The sequence below is a fragment of the Sus scrofa genome, chromosome 3 (assembly GCF_054392235.1).
Source record: "Sus scrofa isolate SSC_HxYL_T2T_F1_AM1 chromosome 3, Sscrofa_HxYL_maternal_Yorkshire_Landrace_v2.0, whole genome shotgun sequence".
Classification (NCBI taxonomy): Eukaryota; Metazoa; Chordata; class Mammalia; order Artiodactyla; family Suidae; genus Sus; species Sus scrofa.
Window position 1 is genome coordinate 46,929,857 of NC_139385.1, and position 23,456 is coordinate 46,953,312.

Consider the following 23,456-nt stretch of genomic DNA (forward strand, 5'->3'; position numbering starts at 1 on the left):
CGTGGGTCCCTCGGGGAAGCGCCTCGCAGCCCCTCTTGTGCTTCCCGGGTGGCCCCGCCCCCTGCCCCGCCCTGCCTGACCCCCTCCGCCCCCGTAGCCAGGCCCCGCCCCCTCGCTCGCCCCTGACTGCGGCTCGCCCCGCAGGTGATCTTCCAGGTCCGATCGAAGCAGTGCGTGGTGTGCGGGGAGCAGGCCCGCGGCACCGTCCTGCGGCCCTGCCAGCACCACGTGCTCTGCGAGGCGTGCGCTGCCGGCGCGCCCGAGTGCCCCTACTGCGCGGGCCAGCCCCTGCCATGGTGACAGCCGCCGCCTCACCCACCGGTGCCACCGAGGTCGGGACCCCGGCCCATCCACCCACCCGCGGTCTCGTGCTCTCGTCGCCAACCCAGCAGCCCTGCGCGGCCCGCCAGCAGGGGACTTCGCGGGCGTGTGCGCCAAGCGCCGTGACCGGATCCTGGGGGGTCGCGGTCGAGAAGCACTTTGCAGCCTGAGGAGTTTGGGCGGACCGTCCGAGTTGCTATGAGCTGCTTTTAGGTTCGTGTTTTTAACATACGGTGACATGAAGCTTTACACGTGTACTGTGAACGTGTGTCATCCGGTCTTTTAGTCCATAGTCCGTATGTGTTTTCGGGTCACATTCTGAAGTTAGCCTTTGGAAGCGAGCGTTGATCTGGTGAGAAATGCTTAGATAGGAGTTGGACCGTTTTCAAATGAAGTGCAAACCCATAGTGTTTCTAGCAGAGGGACTATCACGGGACGCGCCCCTGCAGGCGGTTTTAACTCTCCCAACACGGCCCGTGAACTGCAGCGGCCGCTGATGCCCGCGGGCTCCCACGCAAGTGCCTGTGCCTGGGAAGGGCGGGGCGGCGGGCTGGGGGTCCCGCCAACTGGACAAGGTGCGCGCCAGCACTGTGACGGCCGCGGGCCCCCGCTTCCCAGAGCTCGCTGGCAGGCATCCCAGCCTCCAGGGTGACGCTGTCGCCTCATCTCTTTGTCTAAGTGGCCTATTCGCGTGACCATGACGTTGGGGAGGACCTGGCCGCCGTGGGGGGTGGGACGGTGGAAAGGCTGCTGGACACGGGTTGGATCTTAGGGCAGACATGTCTTCCGCATCTGCTTTGGGTCCTGGGAGTCTGGGAGGAAGTGGAAGTGTCTGTCGTTGGTCCAGACTCGGCGCTTGGTGAGGCAGACGTAGATGGGCACCGCAATCGCCCAGAGTCTGCCACTGGGCGCAGAGCAGGGACCAACCCATCCCGGAAGGGACAGGGACACGCCCCACCGGCCCTGGGCTGTGCCAAAGACTTTATAGATAAGAGCATTTTTGTAAGTGCAAAGTGACTAAGTTTTTATCAGTGACCAAATTAGAATGTATTTATTATAGTGAGAGGTTTCAAGCCTGTCTTCACGAGACAGAAAGGAGAGCTGACACTTAGAGGCCGGTCCATGGAGCGCGCAGCGGGCCGGCTGCCGAAGGGGACAGACTCGGCTGCCGTAGTTCGACTTGGTTTTTAATTCTAGTAATGATTGATTAGCTCTTAGAAATTACGTATATTTTGTGCTACTGTTATCACTGTTTAAAATTATTTTTATTAATATTTATGCACCTGTTTCCCCCTCCAGGCCTTTGGCCTTTTGAGGGAGAACAGGGTAGTTTTATTACCAACATCCAGCCTGGACACTTTGCAATTGTAAAGGAGAACCATGAAGCTTTAGGTGTGTTCATAAGCTACTCGGGTCAGTTCTTGCTGGGGAGCTCGGCGGACCAGAGGGCCGCGCTCCCGGCTCCCACGGCTGGGGCGGGGCGGGGCGCGGCGCGGGCCGAGAACCGGGGTGCAGTGGGAAGACCAAAGAACCACCCAGACTCCATCCTGGCCGCCGGGGCCACCCTGCACAGGCCTCCCAGTCACAGCTCGGCCAGGCCCGGCGTCCCAGGGCGTCACTGTCCTGCTTGCGGGTGGTGGGAGCGCCGGGTGTGGGAGCGGGAGTGGGAGTCACTTGGTGCTGGGCGAGGCCCCGGCTCTTGCTGCCCACCTCTTGTCAGCTCACGTGTGTTCGGTGTCAGCAGGAGACCTCAGTGTGGGAGCCCCAATCCATACATTTGCTTTGAGTATTTAGAGGAGAATGTTACCGGAATGGAGTTTTAACCCAGAAGGTATAGTATTTATAAGGTGTAATCATTTCCTTGTCGTGAACCGTTTAAGTGTAACACTTGTTAAATTTTTTACACTATAGCATTTATGCAATGGTTTACAGAATTCATGGAGTTATTTTTATCAGTATGGATAAAATGGAAATTAAAAATCTTTATCATCTTGTCTGTGTCTGGAAGAGAAAGCGCGCCCTCTGGTGGGGACTCCCCACATTGCGCCTCGCAGCCTGATCACAGGTTGTTGGCTCGCAGCCCCGGGTCGCCGCGCAGGTGCTCTGCCGTGGGGTCTGTGGGTGTCTTGGGGCCCAGGTGCTCAGAGATGTAAGTTTCTGCCAAAACACCAAGTGGCAAGAGGAAGGCAATGCCTCGCAGGTGGCAGGTCCCAAGGCGGGCTGGGCACCACCCCAGGCACCACTGACCTGCAGGCTGCGTGTAGGGGATGCCGTGCTGGGTCAGCACGCTCCGCAGCCTCTCCAGCTCCGCTGACAGGGCTTTATGTGCCTAGAGCGTGAGTTCCAGGGAGAAGTCAGGCCCTTGGCAGGAGGCCGTCCAGCCCCAGGGAGGCCCCGCCGGTACCTCATGGCAGCTCTCCAGCGTCTCAAACACCAGGCCCTTGGCACCCCTGTCCTGCTGCGCCTGCTCGCTTTGTTCTGGGGCCTTTAAATAGCCAGCATCCTCAAAGATCGACCTGAGCAACTTCTCATAGCCCTAAAGGTGGAGGATGAAGAGGGAGCACCCAGCCCGGGATAGGGGGACCACTCAGCGGGGGGGCACCCACCCTAGCCCTTCACCTGGGATGTGATCAGCCCGTCCGCCAGATCCTGCTCCACCTGCTCCCACCTGTGCTGCAGGGCCGCAGGCAGGGTGGGGTACACTGAGGAGCCAAGAGAAACCAGACTGAGTTGAGCCCCTCTGCACCCCAACGCCCCTGGCCAGCCCTGGTGCCCACCTAGCAAGGAGTGGGGGTGGCACACAAGGGGCGTCTCAAAGGTCAGCGCGTAGACACAGGTGTGTGGCTCGGACACATGGGCCAACCGGTTGCTCTTGCCGCAGGTAAGCTCCACCTGGGGGTGGGGGCGACACCCAGTGAGTGGGTGGGTGGGAGGAGCCAGGGGCTGCCTCCGCCCCCCCCCCCCCCACAGCCCACCTTGCTCTGCCGGCTCTGGGAGTGGCAGGAGTCGCCGTCTCTCATCCACATGCCCCTGAAGGTGTTGTTGGCTATTTCCCACTCGTGCCAGATGCTGGGGAGAGGCAGGGCGCGTGAGCTGGGGGTAGGGGGGAGAGGGCGAGAAGGGGCTGCAGCCACCCGCCCAGGCCCCCACTCACCCGAGGATCCCGCTGTAGGCGTTCCAGCGGAAGGTCTGCTCATGCTGGGTCACGTTGTGGAATGGGCAGAACTCATACTTGTACCTGGGGGCACAGCCGCTGTCAGGGGGGTCCCAACCCCATGCCACACCCACCCCTCCCCTCACTCACGTGGCCTCCACCAGGCTGAAGCACTTGCCGGAGAGTCTGGAGAGATGCCCGGGCCCTGGAAGGGAGAGCAGGATTTGCTGTGCAGAGTGCAGAGAGCAGGCCCGAGGCACCCACAGAACCAGGGCTATCCAGGAAAAGCTCCGGTGCTTGCACGTTAATGCTGGAGCCAGAGAGCATGGGTGACACCAGCCAAGTACAGGCTGGGAAGCTCCAAGGTCCCATCCCTCAGAAGCATCGAGAGAACCCCCAGAAACCAGCTGAGCTCACCCCCCGGTGGTTCTGAGAAACATCTGCAGCAACCAGCTGAGCAGGGCACAACCATGCCTCCGCCAGGCGGAAGGACGAGTCCCGGGGCCTGTTCACTGGCCCTCATGCTGCTGCCCCAGGCTGACCTGTGCAATGTCCCAGCCAGCAGGGGGCTGCCAGGAGGGCTGCAGGAGGCAGGGTTACAGGGAGACACCCACAACAGGCCATGCAGGGCCCAAGGAGAAGCTGGGGTGAAACTCCCAGAGCAGCCGTGCACACATGGCTGCCCTCCCGCCCCCTGGCTCCGAGCATGCCCAGCCTAGTGGTGAAGGCTGCCTCTCACAGGGCCAGGCTGCCAAGGCCGACAGTTTTCAACAAAACATCACAAAGGAACCATGGCCTCTTCAGAGGAAAGCCCAGACACGGGAGTGACTAAAGACTGTTACACAAGTGTCTTCTATGTGATTAAGTAGCTGGAGAGAAAAACAAGGAACTCAAGAATATCAGGGAAATGATACGGGGGCAGAGACGTGAACAGCACAGAAGGGAACCCACAAAACCTGGAGCTGAGGAATACAACTGTCATCGATCCACGAGAGAGACGTGGCGAGGAGACAGCAGGGCACGCTGGGGGAGAAGGGCAAAGACTGTCTGAGGAAATGACTTTCCCAGTTTGATAGAAGACATGAACCTACAAATCCAAGGAGCACCCCGAACTCCAAGAACAATAAACCCAAGGAGACCCACACCACACCAAGAAGAAAAATGTCAAAACCCAAGTCTAAAGCAGCAAGAAGTGACCTGTCTCATCAAAAGGTCCTTAAGGTCATCAGCCCGTTTCTCTGCTACACCTCAGAGGCCAGAGAGCAGTGGGGTAAGAGAAAAAACTGCCCACTGAGGAGCCTACATACGGGAAACTATGATCCAAAAATGAGGGCAAAGATAAGATAAACGCTGAGGGCTTTCATTTCCAGGCCTGCCCTGGCATCCTGGCAGTCACCTGCAGTAAAGGCAGAGACAGGGGAAAATGCTAGAGCAGTGCTGTGATTCTGATCTGCAGATCTATAGGGTTTCAAAGGCAGATGCAAGTATTGGACCAAGATGGCAGTTTGATAAAAGGAAAGCCAAGAAAAAATTAGAAGATTCATTAACCAAAGTGAAAGCTGAGCTGCAGACGATAAGCAGAATAAATAGTGCAGAAACAGCAAGTGAGTGACTTGGAAGATAAAATAATGGAAATCTTCCAATCAGGACAGCAGACTGAAGGCAGATTTAACAAAGGAAAGTGAGGCGTCCCTCTTGTGGTTCAGCAAGTTACAAGCCCCACTAGCATCCATGAGGATGCAGCTTCGATCCCTGGCCTTACTCAGCAGGTGAAGGATCTGGTGTTGCTGCACGCTTTGGCATAGGTCACAGACGTGGCTCAGACCCTGTGTGGCTGTGGCGTAGGCCAGCAGCTGCATCTCTGATTCGACCCCTAGCCTGGGAATTTCCATATGCCAAGGGCACAGCCCTAAAAAGACAAAAAAAAAAAAAAGCAAGGTAAAGAGATTTCTGGGATAATATAAAGGTGCCAATTTATATGTAATGGGGTCCCAGAAGGAGAAGAAAGAGAAAGGGGGACTGAAAATGTATTTGAAGAAATTATGGCTGAAAACTTGCCAAATCGAGGGAAAGAAGGAAACAAATATCCAGATACCAGAAGCACAGAATCCCAAACAATTATGCCACAAAAAGACCTACACCGAGACATGCCTATTAAAATGGTAAACGTTAAAGATGATAAGACTCTCAAGGCAGCAAGAGAAAAAGAGTGAATTACAAGGGAACCCCCTAAGGCTTTCAGCTGATTTCTCTACAGAGACACTGCAGGCCAGAAAGCAATGGCAAGATATACTCCAAGTTCTGAGAGAGAAAAATCTGCCACCTAGAACACTCTCGCCAGCAAGAATATAACTTAGAATAGGAGCAGAAATAAATAATTTCTCAGACGAGCAAAAACTAAAATAACACAGCAATATTAAATCTATCCTAAAGGAAATACTGAAGGATCTCTCCTCTAAAAAGAATCAAGAACACATACGAAGGTGGAGGTCACAACTGGAAAGCAATGACTGAGCCACTATACAGAAGAAAAAAAATTTTGACACCAATGACAAACACAAGAAACAGCAAAAGAGTAAATGCGAAGATGTAAAAACGATCAAAATCACAAAGTGTGGGGAAGGAGCGTGAGAAAATGTAAAATCTTTTTCAGAATCTGTTGGAGGCTATGTGACTATCAGTCTAAAGCAAGTGGATTTAGGAAAAAGGGTTCACAGACTTGAAAAACCAGGCAACTACAAATCAAATCCAAACAACACATTCACAAAAACCAAAAAGAGGACACAAGCATAAGATAAAAGCAAATCACCCCCCCAAGAAAAAAGGACAAAGGAGAAACACAATGAACTTGAAAACAAGGTTTAAAATGGTAATACATACACATGCATCAATAATTACCTTAAATGTCAATGGACTGAAGGCTCCAATCAAAACAGAGAGTGGCAGACTCAATTTAAAAAGGAGTTCCCATCGTGGCACTCGGAAATGAATCTGACTAGGAACCATGAGGTTGTGGGTTCCATCCCTGGCCTCGATCAGTGGGTTAAGGATTCAGCATAGCCATGAGCTGTGGTGTAGGCCGCAGACACGGCTTGGATCTGGCGTTGCTGTGGCTCTGGTGTAGGTTGGCGGCTGCAGCTCCGACTGGACCCCTAGCCTGGGAACCTCCATATGCTGCGGGTGCGTCCCTAGAAAGCACACACACAACACACACACACACACCACACACACAAAGAAAGCCTACAATATGCTGCCTATAGGAGACCCCCTTTAGGGCAAAGGACACACATAGATTAAAAGGGGATGGCAAAAAGGTACTTCATGCAAATGGAAAGAGCTGAAATGCTCGTATTAGACAAACACAGACATTAAACTAAGTCCGTAAAGAGAAAAAATGGACACTGTATAATGATAAAGAGATGACTTCACCAAGAGGCTATTACACTCATACATATATGCCGCAATACAGAAGCACCCAAATACAGAGAGCAAACACGAACAGACATAAAGCGAGAAACGGATGGGGACGCAGTGGCAGTGGACCTTAAGACACCATTCCCATGAATGAAAAGCTCTCTGAATGAAAGCAACAAGGCAGCGGAGCTCCCACACGACACACTGCAACAGCCGGACTCAGTGTTTCCACGACATCACATCCAAAATGACCAGAAATGCGCTGTTCTCAGGTGCACACGGACCAACAACAGGGCACAAAACTACCCTCAAGAAATGGGAGGGAATTATTTCCAGCATCTTTTCTGCCTACAACAGCATCAAACTAGAAATCAACCACAGGAAAAGAAATGAGAAAAAAAATGACTGTATGGAGAATAAACAACATGCTACCTAAAAAAAACCAATGGGTAAACAAGGAAATTTTTTAAAAATGTAAATACCTTGAGGAGTTCCTGTTGTGACTCAGTGGTAATGAACCTGACTAGTACCCACAATGACACGGGTTTGAGACCTGGCTCTGCTCAGTGGGTTACGGATTCAGCATTGCCATGAGCTGTGTTGCCGGTTGCAGACACTGCTCAGATCTGGCACTGCTGTGGCTCTGGTGCAACCTCTAGCCTGGGAATCTCCACATGCTGGAGGTGCAGCCCCAGAAAGCAGCAGCAGTAGTCATAACACCTTGAGACAAACAACACTGCAAACAAAACATCTAAACGAGGCAGCAAAAGCAGTTCTTGGAGGAACATCCGTAGTGCACAGGCCTTCCTTAACACCAAGAAAGGGCCTTCCCGCTGGCGCAGGTTGCAGCTGTAGCTCAGATTTGGTCCCTGGCCCAGGAACTTCCGTAGGCCACAACTGTAGCCACAAAAGGGAAAAAAACAAACCCAAGAAAATTCTCAAATAACCTAACCCACCACATTAGAGAATTAGAGAAAGAAGAAACAAAACCTAAAGTCAGCAGAAGGAAGGAAAAAATAAAGATTAGAGAGAAAATAAATAAAAGAGGTTTTTTTTTAAATGGAAGAAAATCAATAAACCAAGAACTGGCTCTTTGACAAACCTCTGGCGAGGCTCACCAAGAAGAGAGAACTCACATAAATGAGATAAGAAATGAAAAAGAAGGAATCTCAAGTGATACCCCAGAAATATAAAAAGTCGTAAGAGAATACCATGAACAGTTATACGCCAACACGTCTGACAGCCTAGAAGAAAGGTACAACTTTGTAGAAACAAGTAGCCACCAAAGCTGAATCAAGAAGAAACATAACTTCAACAGGCCACTCACTAGAAGTGAAACAGGATCTGTAATTTTTTTTAAAAAAACCTCCCTATAAGTCCAGGACCAGATGGCTTCACAGGCAAATTCTACCAAATGTACAAATTAGAACTTAACCGATCCTTCTTAAACTATTCCAAAAAATTGAAAAGGAGGGAACACTTCCAAAGACACTCTGTGAAGCCACTATCACCCTAATGCCAAAACCAGGTACCACCAAGAAAAGAAAATTTTAAGTCAACATGTTTGATGAATACAGATGTGAAAATTCTTAACAAAACTAAATCCAGCAACACCTAAAAAAGACCATACCAACTCCCACTGTGGCTCAGGAGGTTAAGAATCCAGCGTGGTTGCAAGCTGTGGTGTAGGTCCCAGATGTGGGTCAAATCCGAGCTGCTGTGGTGTAGGCCAACAGGTGCAGCTCGGATTTGTCCCCTAGACTGGGAACTTCCATATGACGCAGGCGGGGACTTTAAAGCAATGATAAGAAGAAGATGATTATACTGTGCACAACCATGTGGGATTCACCCCAGGAGCACTAGACTGGCTCAGCAAATGCCCATCAAGCAATGTGATACACCACCTTAATAACACAACTGAAAGCCACGGGGTTATCACCATAATGCGGAGAAAGCCACTGACAAAATCCAGCATCCGTTATGATAGAAACTCTTAAGCAAAGTCAAGAATCCAGCACTGAGACGGGATTAAGACGGTGGAGTAGAAGGACGGCTGCGCACCTTCTCTCAGGAAAACAACCAAATTCCAACCAACTGCTGAACAACCTTCAACAAAATAGACTGCCAACTACCAAAAAAGATATCGATGCCGGAAGACAAAGAGGAGGCCATATCAAGACGGTAGAAGGAGCAATTACATCATAGAAACAACCCCATACCCCCCAGGCGGGCAAGCCCACAGACTGGAAAGGAAGTGTATCCCACAGGCTCACCCACAGGAGCCAGAGTTCTGAGCCCCACGCCAGGTTCCCACGCCCAGGGACCTGGCGGGCGGGAGGAGGAGCCCCCGGGGCATTGGGTGTGGAGGGGCAGCAGGGCGTGTGTGCAGGAGCTCCCCCGGGACTGGGGGACACGGAGACTCCATGCTGGAAAGGCCCACACAGGCCTTCCTGGGCACTGGGTCCCAGGGCCAAGGAGAGACGCCCCAGGAATCCGGGTCAGACCTGCCTGAGGTCCCTGGAGGATCTCCTGGGAAACGGGGCGACCGTGGCTTACCGTGGGGGAAGGTCTAAGGTCGCGGGCACAGTCATCAGTGTGACCTCCTCTAGAGGGGGCCGTTTTGGAAAAGTCTACCCCCACCCATTTATGGGCGAGAAACCCCAGGCCAGACAACAAACCAGGTGGGAACCCACCAGCCCCACCCAAGGACCCGCTGCAATCCCGCCATCAATCCCGCCATCCATCGCCATCACACAGCCACCTCTAATCCCAGCCGGAGCCAGAGCCCCACCCACCAGAGGGACAGGAATGGGAGCCACCCACCAGGGGGCAGGCGGCAGCCCCTCCCTTCAGGAAGCCTGCGGCAAGCCCCCCCCCACCCACGTCAGCCACACGGCAGGGGGCAGACACCAGAAGCAAGAGAGGTGACAACCCCAAAAGGAGAGCGCACCCAAAATCTATACACAGTGACAAGGCAGAGAACTGTGCCTGAGCTAAGGGAACAAGGAGAACCAAAACTAGAAAACCAGCTAATCGATCTAGAGATTACGAACCTCCATGAAAAAGGACTTTAGACTAAGGATAGTAAAGATGATTCAAGAGCTTGGAAATAAACTGGAAGCAGAGAGTGATAAGTTAAAAGAAACACTGAGCCAAGAGAAGATTTAAAGATTAGGCAAAGCAGAGATACAGAATACAGTAACTGAAATAAAAAATTCACGAGAAGCAACCAACAGCAGCACACAGGAGGCAGAAGAAGGAATAGGTGAGGTCGAAGGAGACTCGTGGGAATCGCTGACCCGGGACAGAAAAGACAAAGCAGCCTGAAGAGAAGAGATGTTCTGAGAGGCCCTGGGACGACATGAACGCACCAACACCTGTGTTCCAGGGCGGAGGTGGGGGAGAGGCCAAGCCGGAGAGAACGTCTGAGGAGAGGGCCGGAAACGCCCTGACGCGGGAAAGGATCCCCCATCCAGACCCAGGAAGCACGACGGGTACATACAAACCAGCAAGGGGCACCTGGGATGTGCAGTGATCTGGGCGAACAAAACCGCAGACACGGTAAAGCAGTCCGGAAAAGAACCAAATAGCACACGAGGGAACCCCAGTAGGGTTCTTGGCTGCTTTTTCAGCAGAAACTCGGCAGCCAGAAGGGAGCAGCACAATGTACTGAAAGGGATGAAAGAAAAACACCTCCAACCAAGATTCCTTTACCCAGCAAGGCTCTCATTCAGATTCGAAGGAGAAATCCAAAGCTTCAGAGCCGAGTAAAAGCTGAGAGAATTGAGCACCCCTAAACCAGCTCCACAACAAGTACTAAAGGAACTTCTCCAGGTGGAAAAGAAAAGGCCGCAACTCGAAACAGTGTCACAAGTGACAAGGCTCCCCAGGAAAGGCACACATACAGTAAAGGCACTAACTGCCAGCAAACCAGACATCACAACAGAAAACCCAATCCCAAGAGAAAAGACGAATGGATTAATTCCAAGAACTGACCTTAAAACCGTGATTAAAAACTTCCAACAAGGAGCTCCCGCATGGGGGCAGAGGAAGCGAATCCAACTAGGAACCATGAGGTTGCAAGTTCGATCCCTGGCCTCGCTCAGTGGATTAGGCTCTGGCATTGCTGTGGCTGTGCTGGAGGCCAGCAGCTGTAGCTCGATTGGACCCCTACCCTGGGAACCCCCACATGCCGCAGGCGTGACCCTAAAAAGCAAAACAAACAAACAAACAAAATCCCCCAACTTCCAACAAACAGAAGTCCAGGACCGGATGGCTTCCCAGGTGAATTCTATCCAAAATTTAACACCTATCCCCCTGAAACTACTCCAAAAAATTGCAGGGGAAGGAACACCTCCAAACTCATTCTATGACGCCACCATCACCCTCATACCAAAACCAGACAAAGATACCACAAAAAAGAAAATGATAGGACAATATCACTGATGAACACAAATGCAAAAATCTTCACCACAATACTGGCAAACCAAACCCAGCAATGCAGTAAAAGGATGGTACACACCTGATCAAGTAGGATTTACCTCAGGGATACAAGGACTTTTGAATATCTGCAAATCAGTCAGCGTGATACACCACATAACAAACTGAAGAATAAAAACCATATGAGCCTCTCAATAGGTGCAGAAATAGCTTTTGACAAAATCGGAGTTCCCATCGTGACGCAGTGGTTAACGAATCCAACTAGGAACCATGAGGTTGCGGGTTCCATCCCTGCCCTTGCTCAGTGGGTTAAGGATCCAGCATTGCCGTGAGTTGTGGTGTACGTTGCAGACGTGGCTTGGATCTCACGTTGCTGTGGCTGTGGTGTAGGCTGGCGGCTACAGCTCCGATTAGACCCCTAGACTGGGAACCTCCATATGCCGCAGGAGCGGCCCAAGAAATGGCAAAAAGACAAAAAAAAAAAAAAAAGCTTTTGACAAAATCCAACACCCATTTCTTTCTTTCTTTTTTTGTCTTTTCTAGGGCTGCACCCACGGCATATGGAGGTTCCTGGGCTAGGGGTCCAATCGGAGTTGTAGCTGCTGGCCTACACCACAGCCACAGCAACGTGAGACCCAAGCCACGTCTGCAACATACACCACAGGTCATGGCAACACCGGATCTTCAACCAAGTGAGGCCAGGGATAGAACCCACAACCTCATGGTTCCCAGTCAGATATGATAACCACTAAGCCACGACAGGAACTCCTCAACACCCATTTCTGATTTAAAAAAAAAAAAAAAAACCTCCAGAAAGTGGGCATGGAAGGAACCTAACTCAACGTAATAAAAGCAATATATGACAAACCCACAGCTAACATTTTCAATGGTGAAAAGCTGAAAGAACTGCACTAAGATCAGTATTAAAAGAGGATGCCACCACTACATATAACATAGTTTTGGAAATCCTAGCCACGGCAATCAGAGAAGAAAAAGAAATAAAAGGAACCCAAATTTTAAAGGAAGAAGTAAAACTAACACTACCTGCAGATGTCATAACATTATACTTACAAAATCCTAAAGACGCCACCAGAAAACCGTTAGGGCTCATCAATGAATCTGGTAAAGTTACAGGATATAAAATCAATACACAGAAATCAACTGCATTTCCATAAAACTAACAATGAAAGATCAGAAAGAGAAATTAGGGAAACAATCCCATTTACCATTGCATCCAAAAGAAGAAAATACCCAGGAACAAACCTTCCTAGAGAGACAAAAGACCCGTACTCTGAAAACTATAAGACACTGATGAAAGAAATTAAAAATGACACAGAGGGAAAGCTATACCATGCTCCTGGATTGGAAGAATCAATATTGTCAAAATGGGAGTTCCCATCGTGGCACAGTGGTTAACGAATCCGACTAGGAACCATGAGGTTGCGGGTTCAGTCCCTGCCCTTGCTCAGTGGGTTAACGATCCGGCGTTGCCGTGAGCTGTGGTGTAGGTTGCAGACACGGCTCGGATCCTGCGTTGCTGTGGCTCTGGCGTAGGCCGGTGGCTACAGCTCCGATTTGACCCCTAGCCTGGGAACCTCCATATGCCGCGGGAGCGGCCCAAGAAATAGCAAAAAGACAAAAAAAAAAAAAAAAAAAAAATTGTCAAAATGACTATATTACCCAAGGCAATCTACAGAGTCAATGCCATCTCTATCAAATTAACAAGGGCATTGTTCACAGAACTAGAATGAAATATTTTAAAGTTTGTTTTGGAAACACAAAAGACTCAGAATAGCAAAAGCAATCCTGAGAAAGAAAAACTGAGCTGGAGGAATCAGGCTCCCTGAATTCAGACTATATTACGAAGCTACAATCATCAAAACAGTACAGTACTGGCAAAAAAACACCCAGAAATACAGATCAGTGGAAGAGGACAGAAAGCCCAGAATTAAACCCATGCCCCTACAGTCAACTAATCTATGACAAAGGAAACAAGAATATAAAATGGAGATAAGACAGCCCCTTCAATAAAGTGGTGCAGAGGAAAATGACAGCTACATGTAAAAGAATGAAATTAGAATACACCCTAACACCATACACAAACGTAAATTCAAAATGGATTAAAGACCCCAATACAAGATACTACAAAACCCTTAGAGGAAAACATAGGCCGAACACTCTGACATGAACCACGGCAATTATCTTCTCAGATCCACCTCCTTGAGTAAGGACAATAAAATAAGGAAATAAACAAATGGACCTATTACCTTAAAAGTTTCTGCACAGCAAAGGAAAACCCTAAACAAAATGGAAAGACAACCCACAGAATGGGAGAAAATACTTTCGAATGAAGCGACTGACTAGGGATGAATCTCCAAAATATTAAACACCTCCTGCAGCTCAATACCAAAAAAACAACCCCATCAAAAATGGGCAGAAGATCTAAACAGACAGTTCTCCAAAGAAGATATACAGATGGCCAAAAAACACATGAAAATATACTCAAGATCACTAATTACTAGAGAATTACAAATTAAAACTACTATGAGGTACTACCTTACACCAGCCAGAATGGCTGTCATCCAAAAGTCTACAAACAATAAATGCTGCAGAGGGTGTGGAGTAAAAGAAACCCTCTTACACTTGGTGGGAATGTAAATTGGTGCAGCTACTATGGAAAACAGTATGGAGATTCCTCAAGAAGCTAGAATGACCACATGATCCAGCAACCCCACTCCTGGGCGTCTATCCAGAGAAAACCATGACTCAAAAGGATACATCTACCCCAATGTTCACTGCAGCACTACATACAATAGCCAAGACATGGAAATAACCTAAATGTCCATGACAGAGGACGGGATCAAGAAGATGTGATGCATGTACATGTGGAATATTACTCAGCCATAAACAGGAATGAAATTTGCAGCAACATGGATGGACCTAGAAATTATCACGCCAAGTGAAGTCAGTGAGACACAAATATCATATACTATCACTTACATGTGGAATCTAAAAAAAGGATACAATGAACTTCTTTGCAGAACAGGAACAGACTCGTAGACTTGAAATGAGGTTGGGGGGGATGGGCTGGGGCTTTGGGATGGAAATGTTGAAAATCAGGTTGTAATGATTAAGTTGTGCAAATATAAAGTTCACTAAAACAAACCCTGTTACTCAAGTGGGTGTGGACGGAACATACCTCACCATGATAAAAGCTATTTGTGACAAACCCACAGCCAGTATAATACTTAATGGAAAAAAGCTGAAAGACTTCCCACTAAAATCTGAAACAAAATAAGGATGCCCACTCTCACCACCACTTCTATTCAAATAGTATCGGAAGTCCTTGCTACAGCACTCACATAAAAAAGTATCCAAATTAGAAGGGAAGAGGTAAAATTTATCATTCTATGTAGATATGATAGTATCTACAGAAAACCCTAAAGGCTCCACACAAAAACCACAAGATCTGACAACAGAATTCAGCAGAGCTGCAGAACACAAGATCAACATTCAGAAATTGGCTGCATCTCACTGTACTAACAATGAAGTCTCAGAAAGAGAATATAAAACAAAAGACAAAAAAAAAAAAAAAAAAAAACCTTTTAAAATTACACCAAAACAAAAAAAGTGCCCCCAAACCTAGGAATAAACCTGATGAAGGATGTAAAAGATTTATACACTGAGAATGATAAAAGAAATTAAGGATGATTCAGGGAGTTCCCATGTGGTGCAGCAGAAATAAATCCAGAAAATAAAATAAAATAAGGAGAATTCAAAGAAATGGAAAGATACCATACGCTCCTGAACTGGAAGAACTAATACTGTTAAAATGGTGAGTTCCCGTCATGGCTCAGCCAAAAAGAATCTGACTGGTAACCAAGAAGATGCAGGTCCCATCCCTGGCCTTGCCTTGTGGGCTAAGGATCCGGCGCTGCTGTGCGCTGTGGTGCAGGTTGCAGACACAGCTCAGACCTAGCATGGCTGTGGCACACGCTGCTGGCTACAGCTCCAATTCAACCCCTAGCCCAGGAATTTCCATATGCTGCAGGTGTGGCCATTAAAAAAAAAAAAAGGAAAAAGAACCTGGAGAATGGGAGAAAATATTTGCAAAGGATGCAACCAACAAAGGCTTCATAGCCAAAATATACAAACTCACAGAACTCAACAACAAAATATTAGACAACCTAATCAAAAGCGGAGCAGAAGACTAAACATTTCTTCAAAGAAGACACATCGATGGCCAGTCGGCACCGACAAAGACGCTCGGCATCACTAATTACTAGAGAAGCGCAAGTCAAAATTACAGTGAGGTACCACCGCACACCCGCCAGAACGGCCATCGTTTAAGGGTCTGCGAATAACAAATGCTGGAGAGGGTGTGGAGAAAAGGGAACCTTCCTATTCTGCTGGTGGGAATATTAACTGGTACAACCACTACGGAAGACAGTATGGAGGGTCCTCCAAAAACTACATCCAGAAGTGCCGTGTGATCCCGCAATCCCCCTCCTGGAAGCGTATCTCAACAAAACCATAACTCAAAAAGACACGTGCACCTGTATGTTCATGGCAGCACCATTCACGACAGCCACGACACGGAAACAACCTAAACGTCCATCAAGAGATGAGCGGATTAAGAAGCTGTACTTACAGACAATGGAATACACTGCGCAGCCATGAGAACGAATGAAATAACGCACCTGCAGCAACACGGACGGAACTAGAGACTCTCACACCAAGTGAAGTTGGTCAGAAAGAGAAAGATAAACACCATATGATTTCACTTATATCTGGAATCCAGTGCAGGGCACAAACGAACCCTTCCACAGAAGAGAAACTCATGGACTTGGAGAATAGACTCGTGGCTGCCAAGGGGAGGGGCTGGGACTCGGGGGTCAGCAGATGCGAACTATCACACTGAGAACAGATAAACAACGAGGTCGCCCTGGACAGCACAGGGAACTATGTGCAATCCCCTGGACTAAACCATGGTGGGAAAGAATACAAAAATGTACAGAGTTCCTTGGAGTTCCCGTCAAGGCTCAGTGGTTAATCAATCCGACTACGAACCATGAGGTGGCAGGTTCGATCCCTGGCTTTGCTCAGTGGGTTAAGGATCCGGCATTGCCGTGGACTGTGGTGTAGGTCAGAGATGCGGCTCGGATCCCGCGTTGCTGTGGCTCTGGCGTAGGCCAGTGGCTACAGCTCCGATTGGACCCCTAGCCTGGGAACCTCCATATGCCACGGGAGCGGCCCAAGAAAATGGCAAAAAGACAGGAAAAAACAACAAGGAGTTCCTGTCGTGGCTCAGCAGTAATGAACCCGATTTGTATCCGTGAGGATGTGGGTTCAATCCCTGGCCTTGCTCAGTGGGTTAAGGATCCGGCGTTGCCGGGAGCCGTGGTGTAGGTCGCAGATGCGGCTCGGATCCCGCATTGCTGGGGCTGTGGTGTAGGCTGGCAGCTGCAGCTCCAATGAGACCCCTTGCCTGGGAGCCTCCCCTGGGAACCTCCACATGCGGCATTTGCAGCCCTAAAAAGCACACACACAAAAAACCGCCCACGTTCCACTAATAGAGGAGGAAGAAATGTTAGACGCCGCGGGAATGCAACAGACAAACCCCAGGAGCGGGGAAACACTAAATCACCGAGGTTTCCCGCTGTGGCAGCATCTCTGGAAGCTGGGCAGCACAGTGACAGGGGCAGGGACCTGGCATTGCCTCAGCTGCAGCATAGGTCACACCTGTGGCTCGGATCTGATCCCTGGCCCAGGGGCTCCATGCGCCACAGGGCGGCCAACAAAAAAGCAAACAGGGTCTCTGCTGGTTGATTGGGTTCTAGGGGAGATGGCAGCAGCCGCAGCGAGTCGAGGGATCCGCGCCAAATTGGGCCTGCGTGAGATTTGCATCCATGTATGTCAGCACTCTCCTGGCAGCCAGGGCGTCAGGACTTCATCGAGAAACACTGTGGAGCTGAAGAAGGCGAACCCCGACCTGCCCATCCTCATCCGCGAGTGCTCTGATGTGCAGCCCAAGCTCTGGGCTCGCTACGCGTTTGGCCAAGAGAAGAATGTCTCTTTGAACAACTTCAGTGCTGATCAGGTAACCAGAACCCTGGAGAATGTGCTAAGCGGCAGAGCCTGAAGCCTCCACTAAGGATTAAGAGCCAAAGCCCCAGCGCCAGGACTCTGCTGGACTGAGCACAATGTGGAGAAACGTGTTCTGTTCTTTTTTTTTTTTTTTTTTTGTCTTTTGTCTTTCTTTTTGTTGTTGTTGTTGTTGTTGTTATTGTTGCTATTTCTTGGGCCGCTCCCGCGGCATATGGAGGTTCCCAGGCTAGGGGTTGAATCGGAGCTGTAGCCACCGGCCTACGCCAGAGCCACAGCAACGCGGGATCCGAGCCGTGTCTGCAACCTACACCACAGCTCACGGCAACGCCGGATCGTTAACCCACTGAGCAAGGGCAGGGATCGAACCCGCAACCTCATGGTTCCTAGTCGGATTCGTTAACCACTGCGCCACGACGGGAACTCCCGTGTTCTGTTCTTTATAAAGCTTGTGCTGAAAGTGCCGCCTCTGGATGTTTTGTTCCTTGTTCCACCCTCTTTGCTGGGAAACCTGGACAGCTGCATGCAAAGCAATGAAACTAGAACACACCCTCACACCATGCACAAAAATAAACTCCAAATGGCTGAAAGACTTAAATATATGACAGGACACCATCAAACTCCTAGAAGAGAACACAGGCAAAACACTCTCTGACATCAACCTCATGAATATTTTCTCAGGTCAGTCTCCCAAAGCAATAAAAACTAGAGCAAAAATAAACCCATGGGACCTAATCAAACTGAAAAGCTTTTGCACAGCAAAGCAAACCCAAAAGAAAACAAAAAGACAGCTTTCAGAAGGGGAGAAAATAGTTTCAAATGATGCAACCGACAAGGGCTTAATCTCTAGAATATATAAACAACTTATACAACCCAACAGCAAAAAAGCCAATCAATCAATGGAAAAATGGGCAAAAGAGCTGAATAGACATTTCTCCAAAGAAGATATACAGATGGCCAGCAAACACATGAAAAAATGCTCAACATCGCTGATTGTAAGAGAAATGCAAATCCAAACTACCATGAGATACCACCTCACACCCGTCAGAATGGCCATCATTCATAAGTCCACAAATCACAAGTGCTGGAGGGGCTGTGGAGAAAAGGGAAGCCTCCTGCACTGCTGGTGGGAACGTAAACTGGTACAGCCACTATGGAGATACTTTAGAAATCTATACATAGAACTTCCATATGACCCCGCAATCCCACTCTTGGGCATCTATCCGGACAAAAGAGACACATGTACCCACATGTTCATTGCAGCACTATTCACAATAGCCAGGACATGGAAACAACCCAAAGGTCCATCCACAGATGACTGGATTCGGAAGAGGTCGTATATATACACAATGGAATACTACTCAGCCATAAAAAAGAATGACATAATGCCATTTGCAGCAACAATGGATGGAACTAGCGACTCTCATACTGAGTGAAATGAGCCAGAAAGACAAAGACAAATACCATATGATATCACTTATAACTGGAATCTAATCTCCAGCACAAATGAACATCTCCTCAGAAAAGAAAATCATGGACTTGGAGAATAGACTTGTGGCTGCCTGGTGGGAGGGATCAGGAGCTTGGGCTTATCAGACACAACTTAGAGTAGATTTACAAGGAGATCCTGCTGAGTAGCACTGAGAACTTTGTCTAGATACTCACGTTTCAACAGAACAAAGGGTGGGGAGAAAATGTAATTGTAATGTATACATGTAAGGATGACTGGATCCCCTTGCTATACAGTGGGAAAATAAAAAATAAAAATAAAAAAAGCAAACAAATGGCAGAGAAACAGGGTGGGGGACCCAAGGTACACGCGGGTCCACGTCAAAGACACACAACACCGACCTTCGGCCCCGACTCAGACGGACCGGCCACGGATCAGGCCCTTATGAGACGACATGGGAGATACTCACAACATCGACCCTGGGGCTCTGCCCTTGACAGAGACACAGACTAAAATGTTGCAAAGGAAGTAAGCGGTGAGAAATTTGTTTCCAGTAAGCAGGGTGGCAGGAGAGAAAGAAGGGCGAGGGCTGGGCTGGGTGCGGGTGCTCACATACCTCCTCCAATTTGGGGTGTGCCTGAAATTGTCCCAAACACACCCTTTTGTTTATTTGTTTAGGGCCACACCCGCAGCATCCATATGGAGGTTCCCAGGCTAGGGGTCGAATCGGAGCTGGAGCCACCGGCCTACGCCAGAGCCACAGCAACCCGGGATCCGAGCCGCACCTGCGACCTACACCACAGCTCACAGCAACACCGGAACCTTAACCCACTGAGCGAGGCCAGGGACAGAATCAAGTCCTCATGGATACTAGTCTGATTTGTTTCCGCTGAGCCACGACAGGAATGCCTCCTGACAGTTTTGACGTGTTTTCAACAATGAGGAAAAACTCACGATTGATACGTGCAACAAGACAGATGAAGCCCAAAAACATGCTGCTGAGAAACACGCCAGGTGTGTGTACTCGCGACTCCATCTAACTGACATCCAAGCGCAGAGGAGACTAATGCACACCAGTGAGGAGCTCCTGTTGTGGCTCAGTGGTAACGAACCCGGCCAGCGGCCACGAGGACGTGGGTTCGATCCCTGGCCTCGCTTGGTGCATGAGGGATCCAGCACTGCTGCTGGGAGCGGTGGTGTAGGTCAGAGACACAGCTTGGACCCTGAGTGGCTGTGGCTGTGGTGTACACTGGTGTCTACAGCTCCAATTCCAGCCCTTGCCTGGAAATTTCTATATGCTGCGGGTGCAGCCCTAAAAAAGCAGACAGACACACACACACAGCAATGGAAGCCAGAGAGTGCTGGGGGGAGGGGGCGTTAGAAGGGGACACTGCACTCTTGTGGGCGATGGGAATGTTCTTGGCCTTGTCTTGGGGGCGGAGACGACAGAGACGTGCTCCTGGTTTCTAAACCCCATGTCAACTACCTCGCGATAAAAACAGGCTTCAAATCTAAGCCAGTGATGTTCAAAACACAGAAAGAAGGCAAAGAAACACTCTTCTCACTGTTATTTTTATGGCCACAGCCAGGGCATGTGGAAATTCCTAGGCCAGGGATTGAATCCCTGCAACCACAGCTGTAACCTACACCACAACTGTCGCAACACCAAATCCCTTAACCCACTGCAGCACCAGGCCAGGGACCAAGCCCAGACACAGCAGTGACAATGCTGGATCCTCAACCTGCTGAGCCACCAGGGAACTCCCATCTCTCTGCTTTTCCTTCTGGCGGGGGGGGGGGGGCAGTGAGCACCCACAGCCTATAGAAGTCCCCAGGCTAGGGACTGAATCCGAGGTGGGGCTGTGACCTATGCCACAGCTGCAGCAACACCCAATCCTTAACCCACCGCACTGGGCTGGGGACTGAACTGGTGCCTCCACAGAGGCACGCTGGATCTTTAACCCACTGCACCACCTTTCTCCCCATTTCTTTGCTTTTCTATCAGATGTTTTTCAGAGTAAAAGCGAGTCCAGGTTTGTTTAGACTGGGCGCTCACAACTGTGCCGGTTCTCTCTGATCTCACGGCGCCCCTGCGGCCAGTCCCTCCGGCCCCCACAGTGCCTTGCTCAAGGCCTTATCTGGCCACTGCTTTGCAGAACCCCTCTTTCCCCAAGCCCAGTGCTAAGAGCCACATGCCTTCGTCCCCTTCCACTTCAGCTTCTAGGCTAAATTCATTTAATCTTTTCCTGAAACCCCCCCCCCATTTAAAATGGCAACCCTGGTGGGGGAAAAAACTGTAATTGCAATGTATACATGTAAGGATAACCTGACCCCCTTGCTGTACAGTGGGAAAATTAAAAAAAAATTAAAAAAAATAAAAAAATAAAATGGCAACCCTGCAAAAAAAAAGAATAATAATAACTAAAAAAAAGGAGTTCCTGTCGTGGCTCAGCAGTTAACGAATCTGACCAGCATCCATGAGGATACAGGGTCGATCCCTGGCCTCGCGCAGTGGGTTAAGGATCTCTCAATGCCATGAGCTGTGGTGTAGGTTGCAGATACAGCTTGGATACTGCATTGCTGTGGTGGTGTAGGCTGGCGGCTACAACTCCAATTGGACCCCTAGCCTGGCATCCATATGCCATGGGTGCGGCTCCAAAAAAAAAAAAAAAAAAAAAGAGTATTTGGAGTCTTGGAGTTCCCGTTATGGGTCAGGGGTAACGAACCAACTAGGATCCATGAGGATGAGGGTTCAATCCCAGAGCCTCCCCCAGTGGGTTAGGTATACGGCACTGCCATGAGCTGTGGTGAGGATCACAGAATCGGCTCAGATCTCGCGTTGCTGTGGCTGTGGTGTAGGCCAGCAGCTGCAGCTCCGATTCAATCCCTAGCCCGAGGACTTCCACAGGCCGCAGGTGCTGCCCTAAAAAGCCAAAAGAAAAAAAAAAAAAAAAAAAGAGTACATGGCGCAGCAGAAACGAATCTGACTAGGAACCGTGAGGTTTCTGGTTCGATCCCTGGTCTCACTCAGAAAGTTAAGGATCCAGCGTTGCCGTGAGCCATGGTGTAGGTCGCAAACTCGGCTCGGATCTGGCGTGGCTGTGGCTGTGGCGTAGGCTGGCGGCTACAGCTCCAATTTGACCACTAGCCTGGGAACCTCCATATGCCATAGATATGGCCCTAATCAAAAAAAAAAAAAAAAAGCCAAAACAAAAGAAATTTGGATTTGGTTTTTCTTTTTTTAAATAGTGATTTTTATTTTTTCTATTACAGTTGATTTCTTTTTTTTTTAAATGGCAGCACCCACAGCACCTGGAAATTCCTGGGCCAGGGAGTGAATCCGAGCCACAGCTGTGACCTCCACTGAAGCGGCGGCAACCCGGGATCCTTTAACCCACCATGCTCCACCAGGGATGGAACCTGGCGACAAGGTGACCTGAGAGGTTGCAGTCGGGTTCTTAACCCACCGCATGACAGAAGAAACTCCTGGATTCCTGTATTTACTAATCATTTAACGACCTACCAATTGCACTTCTGCCATGGGCCTAAGGAGATCATTCACCTGAGTGTAGAAAGAGGCAGCCCCCAGGGGGGATGTGCTCCTCAGCACTGTTTCTAACGGCCGAAAACCCTAAACACCACCCCGCTGGACAAGAAAAGGATGCAGAGCCGAGTTATGAAACACTGGGCACCAAGAGCAAAGAGTGAAGACCCACATCTACCAGGAAGACGCACAGTGAAGCGAGGATAGCAAACGAGAAAACATGTACCGCTCAAAAGGGGAAGGCAACGATCAGAAATTACTACACTTTTTTTTTTTACTTGTAAACTTATGCATGTAAAAGCATAAAAAACGTCTGGGAGAACAAACACCAAACTGTTAACAGACTTCACCTCTAAAAAAAAAAAATTAAGGGTTAAGTCTAGGGTAACTCCTCGACTTGGTACAATAACGTTCTCGAACGTTGGCGCTCACCTGACATGGTTTTAGAAGGCCGACAGAGTGCATGAGCCTCCAGGCCTTAGCCTTCAGGGCCCCTCATCCCAGGCTTCCCTTCCCTCTCCCGCTTCCCTGGAGCAGGCCCCCGAGAGTTGACGCCGCCCGCCTGGTGGGGAAGCCAGGCCGGCTCCCTGCTCCCTCCGGGCCCCCGAACTCACCAGACACGGGCGAAGGATCCCTCTTGGGCTGGAGGCGACTGGTCTGGGGCATGAACGGGTTGTTGAGGCTGGAGGAAGCAGGAGGGTCAGGGAGAACCGGGTCTAGGCCGCCCCGCCCCGCCCCGCCGCACGCCGAGAGGCCGCTCACCCGAACGTGTTGGGCTCCTCCACCACCTTCATCTTGGCGGCACCTGAGCGCGCGGGCCCTGCAGAGAACAGGTGGTGAGGACGCGGGCGGGCAGCGCGGGGCAGGGACGCGGGGACGGGAAGAGGGCTCCGGGGAGCAGGGTACTAGGCAGCGGCGGGATGCGCAGGCAGTCCGGACACACTAACCGCGTTCCGCGAGCCCTAGCAGCAGCACAAAAGCCGCCATCCTCGCAGCCATGGCACCGCGGCCGCGCGTGATCACGTGGG

General features: G+C 49.9%; 2 protein-coding genes and 1 pseudogene across 55 annotated transcripts in view; 2 read left to right on the forward strand and 1 right to left on the reverse strand.

Annotated features, from left to right (window-relative positions):
* UNKL (unk like zinc finger) overlaps window positions 1-2,315 on the forward strand; it is a 68,065-nt gene extending 65,750 nt beyond the window's left edge. For all 50 annotated transcript variants that reach the window (XM_085017963.1, XM_085017969.1, XM_085017973.1 and 47 more), the window contains one exon: window positions 145-2,315. In XM_085017963.1, the coding sequence (XP_084874089.1) occupies window positions 145-300 (156 nt within the window). In that variant the 3' untranslated portion in view covers window positions 301-2,315. The remainder of the gene's footprint in view (window positions 1-144) is intronic.
* On the reverse strand, window positions 1,568-23,441 carry GNPTG (N-acetylglucosamine-1-phosphate transferase subunit gamma). 4 transcript variants are annotated; one of them, XM_021086863.2, is made up of 11 exons: window positions 23,376-23,441; window positions 23,191-23,248; window positions 23,043-23,110; window positions 3,626-3,680; window positions 3,476-3,559; window positions 3,297-3,390; window positions 3,099-3,213; window positions 2,941-3,023; window positions 2,726-2,857; window positions 2,569-2,640; window positions 1,568-2,478 (listed from the first exon to the last, which is right to left on the reverse strand). In XM_021086863.2, exons 1-10 carry the CDS (start codon window positions 23,425-23,427, stop codon window positions 2,602-2,604), a joined length of 780 nt encoding a protein of 259 aa, XP_020942522.2. In that variant the 5' UTR covers window positions 23,428-23,441; the 3' UTR covers window positions 1,568-2,478; window positions 2,569-2,601. The 4 variants fall into 4 exon arrangements, with proteins under 4 accessions (XP_020942522.2, XP_003124805.5, XP_005655207.3 ...); XM_003124757.7 differs by having other exon boundaries at window positions 2,569-2,650; XM_005655150.4 differs by having other exon boundaries at window positions 3,476-3,574.
* On the forward strand, window positions 17,153-17,655 carry LOC106507363 (NADH dehydrogenase [ubiquinone] 1 alpha subcomplex subunit 2 pseudogene; annotated as a pseudogene). Its single transcript, XR_014841046.1, has one exon. The product of XR_014841046.1 is annotated as an NADH dehydrogenase [ubiquinone] 1 alpha subcomplex subunit 2 pseudogene (transcript).
* Window positions 23,442-23,456: the final 15 nt, after the last annotated feature.

Excerpts from the sequence above, each read along its gene's own strand:
- GNPTG (XM_005655149.4), bottom strand. The coding sequence starts at position 23,427 with ATGGCTGCGAGGATGGCGGCTTTTGTGCTGCTGCTAGGGCTCGCGGAA. Across the intron at positions 23,111-23,190 it reads GAGGAGCCCAACACGTTCGG|CCTCAACAACCCGTTCATGC; the intron begins GTGAGCGGCCTC and ends TGCTTCCTCCAG. Across the intron at positions 2,651-2,725 it reads CGCTGGAGAGCTGCCATGAG|GCACATAAAGCCCTGTCAGC; the intron begins GTACCGGCGGGG and ends CTCACGCTCTAG.